This window comes from Mus caroli, chromosome 2, assembly GCF_900094665.2.
Source record: "Mus caroli chromosome 2, CAROLI_EIJ_v1.1, whole genome shotgun sequence".
Taxonomy (NCBI): domain Eukaryota; kingdom Metazoa; phylum Chordata; class Mammalia; order Rodentia; family Muridae; genus Mus; species Mus caroli.
This window is the reverse complement of record NC_034571.1, coordinates 157,695,594-157,699,787: the sequence shown is the minus strand read 5'-3', so window position 1 is coordinate 157,699,787 and position 4,194 is coordinate 157,695,594. Positions and strand designations below refer to the sequence as shown.

At 49.6% G+C, this 4,194-nt stretch overlaps 1 protein-coding gene across 1 annotated transcript in view; it reads right to left on the bottom strand.

Moving 5' to 3' along the window:
• The window catches only part of Eya2 (EYA transcriptional coactivator and phosphatase 2), a 170,707-nt gene that overhangs the window by 17,605 nt on the left and 148,908 nt on the right, over positions 1 to 4,194 (bottom strand). The window contains exon 10 of the mRNA XM_021149209.2: positions 78 to 167. Within this exon, the coding sequence (XP_021004868.1) occupies positions 78 to 167 (90 nt within the window). The remainder of the gene's footprint in view (positions 1 to 77; positions 168 to 4,194) is intronic.

Below are 4,194 nucleotides of genomic sequence, written 5' to 3'. Positions count from 1 at the left end.
ATCGGAGATAGCACTCCCTACTCCCAACTAAACATGAGTAGCCCCAGCAACTGTGAAAGCGAGCTTTGCGTGCTGACCTCCAGGTCATTGAAGAACAGGTGTGTGTCAGCGAGGTTGAAGATCATCTCCTCCATCATCAGGCCGATGCGCACAGACGTCGTGGTGTCCTGTGGGAAAGAGAAGGGACAGTTTTCTGCACTTGTGGCCTCTGGGGCTCTGGAAGGCAGCTGGAAGTCCCTGCTCTTCCGGATAGCTCTCAGCTCTTGTGTGGCTGAAGGCATAGCCTGGGATGAGCATAGCTTTTCTACACCAGGAAAGAAGATATTATAAAATGACGTCACTCCGAAGTGATAGCTACAAGGGATCTCTGAGAAACAGTGAGGGGGACGGAAACAAGCTGGTCAGAGCATACAGTGCGAAACATTTGAATCATGAAAGGCGTGTCTGTCCCCCACCCCCACTGCATACAACACAGTTGGCTACCGTAACGGTTCACTGCCAACTCTACTGACACAGACTCATCGTGGGAACACACCTCTGGGTATGCCTGTGACGATGTGTCCAGAAAGGTTTGCCTGGTGGGAAGACCCAATCGGGTGTGCATAGCTCCATTGTCTGGACTGGGATCCCAAACCAAATGAGGAAGGAAAGATGGCCAAGGAGCTGGGCAGAGCTTTCATCCGCCTCTGCCCCCCAACTGAGGACCCAAACTGACCAGCTGCCTCTGGGTCTTGCTTCCACCCCACGAGAGACTGCACTTCAAAACCATGAATGGACGCTGGGCAGTGGTGGTGCATGCCTTTAATCCCAGCACCTAGGAGGCAGAGGCAGGCAGATTTTTGAGTTCGAGGCCAGCCTGGTCTACAAAGTGAGTTCCAGGACAGCCAGGGCTGCACAGAGAAACCCTGTCTCGAAAAAAAAAAAAAATCAAATAAAACAAAACCATGAAAGGAGACAAGTCCTTCCTTCCTTAGGTTGCTTCTGTCAGGGATCTCTGTCATGAAAGAAGAAAGTAGCTGACATAAGGTTCTGCTCCCAGTCACCCATCCCCGAGGGTGATACATTCCAGTGCGCAGTGAACATAGCCGGTGGTCTGTTATGTCTGACTCATGAATGGAGGGCTGTTTGTTTGTTTGTTTGCTTCATTTTGTTAAAGATGTATTTATTTTATGACTATGAGTGCTTTATCTCCATGTATACCAGCACACCAGAAGAGGGGATCGGATCCCAGCATAGATGGCTGTGAGCTACCATGTGGTTGCGGGGGAATTGAACTCAGGCCCTCTAGAAGAGCAGTTCTCCAGCCCGTGGTTTTTGGTTTTTTGTTTGTTTTGTTTTTTTGTTTTCTTTTGTTGTGAGGCAGGGTCTCTCTGTGTAGCCCTGGCTGTCCTGGAACTCACTCTGTAGACCAGGCTGGCCTCGAACTCAGAGATCATTTGCCTCTGCTTCCTGCAAATGCTGGGCTTAAAGGAGTGTGCCACCCCCACCCCTGTTGCTTAGCTTGTATATGTGTGTGTGTGTGTGTGTGTGTGTGTGTGTGTCAGTGTTTGATTTGGCTCTGAACTGTCCTCATAAGCTCAGGTAGTGATAGTTTGGTCCATATCTGTTTATTTTGAGAGTTTCTGGAAACCTCAGTGGGTGGGGCCTAGCTAGAGGAAGTAGGCCAATGTGGGTTGGCCTTTAACTGTTGTATCCGGTCTTGGATATGTCTTTGTCCTCCTTCCCTTTCTCCCTCTTTCCCTCCCCCACCCTCTGCTTTATCCCCCCTCCTCCCAACATGGTGAACAGCCTCCACCTCACACCCCTGCTGCCACGATGTTCTGTCTGAGGACTCAGGACCAAGCAACCATGGGCAGAACCCTCTGGAACACGTGAGCAGAGTTAATCTTTCCTTTTCAAAGTTGTTTTCCCAGGGCTTGGGGTACAGCTAGCTAAAAGCTAAGTGTTTCCAGCTGGTAAAGACAGAGACGAGTTACCCCTGCATAGAGACTGAGAGTCCAAAAGCCTTTAGAAAATGGATCTGCTGGGCCCCGAGGACTCAGGTGTTGTATGTGGTACAAGTGATATTTCAAGTCTGGGTGGGAGCTTTAAGGGCCCTGCCGTCTCTCACATTCTCCACAACACAGATCTCTTCACAGAGCCTTGCCTAAGCCTGGGCTCCAGGATAAAGCTAATGAGGTGCACACTTGCAGATGACAGTGGGTTTGTGGGTGTGCTGGTCAGTTTTTATTGTCAACTAGACACAACTTAGAGTCCTCTGAAGAGAGGGCGCCTCAGTTGAGTAATTGCCTCCGTTGGGCTGGCCTCTAGCCATGCCTGAGACTGTCTTGATTGGTGATTGGTACAGAAGGGCCCTGTGCACTGTGAGAGTACCATCATTAGGAAGTGGGCCCAGGCTATGGAAGAAAGCTTGCTAAGTATGTGCCAGCAAACCAGAGAGCAGTGTTCCTTCATTGGTCCTGCCTCTAGGTTTCTGCCCGGACTTCCTTCAGTGAGGGACTGTGACCTGGAAGTATAACCCAAATAAACCCTTCCCATCTCTAAGTTGCCTTTGGTCGCTGTGATGACCACATCAACAGAGACCAGGCTAGAACAAACAAAGCTTAAGTGAACCGAGTCTCTGTCTGCCACCTCCTGCTCAGGGGGCTCAGGCAGTAAGGGGTTTGCTGTGCAAGCCCGAGGAACCGAGTTTGACTCCCAGAGCCTGAATGTACATACAATGCTTCATGCGGTGTGCGGATTTACAAGCTCAGTGCTGGGAGGCAGAGACAGGTGGGTCCCTGCTGGCCAGACTGGCCGAACTGGTGAGCTCCAGGCCAGTGAGTGAGACCCGTCTCAAACTGAGGTGAACGGTGCCTTTGTAATAACAGCTCAGATTGTCCACAGGCCTCCATGTGCACATATGCACCCATGACCATGGGCACCAGCACACACATATACACGCACACACATGTATGTACACACACACACACACACACACACAGAGACAGAGAGACAGAGAGGCATTCTTGCTCTAAAAGTAAATAATTCCAATCACAAAACTCTTTTGACCTTAAAAATAAAACAAAATAAACAAAAATGAAACAAGACAACTAAAAGGAAAAGCGGACCTTGGCTTCACACACAGCTGTAGAGAAACAGGCCAGGACACCTCCTCAGGGTTTCAGAGCCTCCCATTCAGGGTTCTGGCCAGGAGGTGGCAGACAGAGACTCTGTAACTGCAGAAGGCAATGGGGGGGGGGTGACAAACCTCCTGGAGCCTGGCGGGTGTTAGTGTGACCCAGGGAAGGCTGTGTGCCTCCCCTCCATGCCTCTGCACAGCCCTTAGGAAAGGCGTGCCTGCCTGCCGTGCACCTGACTGAGTGTGGCTGTCACGCAGGGGGACAGGGGAGAACAGGCATCCTGCCCAAAGGGACTGACTCAGCTCACAACAATCACTGCGTGTAAAATCTGCTTCTCCATGGAAAGTATTTACGCAGCTCTGAGACACCAAATGATAGATATGAATAGAGCTGAGGTCATTCGTGACTGGCTGATAGAGGCAGGACCTTCTTTCTTTTTGTTTTTGACAGGGCCTCATGTAGCCCAGGCTGGCCTCAAACCTACCACATAGTCAATGCTAGTCTTGGACCCCTGGCTCTCTTCTTCCACCTCCCAAGTGCTAGGATTAAAGGCCTTTTGTGATGTAGTTATTCTTTTGGTGTTGGGAGGGAACCCAGGGCCTTTGCACACGCTAGGCAAGTGAGTGTTCCACCATTGGGCTATGGCCCCAGCCTTGAGAACTAAAGTTTTCAATTTTGTATTGTTCGAAGTCAGAGATCACGGAGAGGGCAGAAAGGAGAAACGTGGAGATGAGCATCTAAATAGTCCACGCAAGTTGAAAACTGTTGCCTCCTGGCAGAAAGCAAAGGTGGTGGCTCGTGTGGGCTGCTGTTTCTAAAATACTTATCTGGATATAATGTCCCGAATTTAAAAGTATATGCAGGCTTTTCTTGGTTTAAACCAATTAAGAATAATTGGCAACGTATTCTGAAATATCACTTTGTTTTTCTAACTGGGGGGTGGGGTGGTCCATACTCATTATTGTGTTTGTATGTTGTACTGGCTAGTTTTGTGTCAACTTGACACAGCTGGAGTTATCACAAAGAAAGGAGCTTCAGTTGAGGAAATGCCTCCATGAGATACAACTGTAAG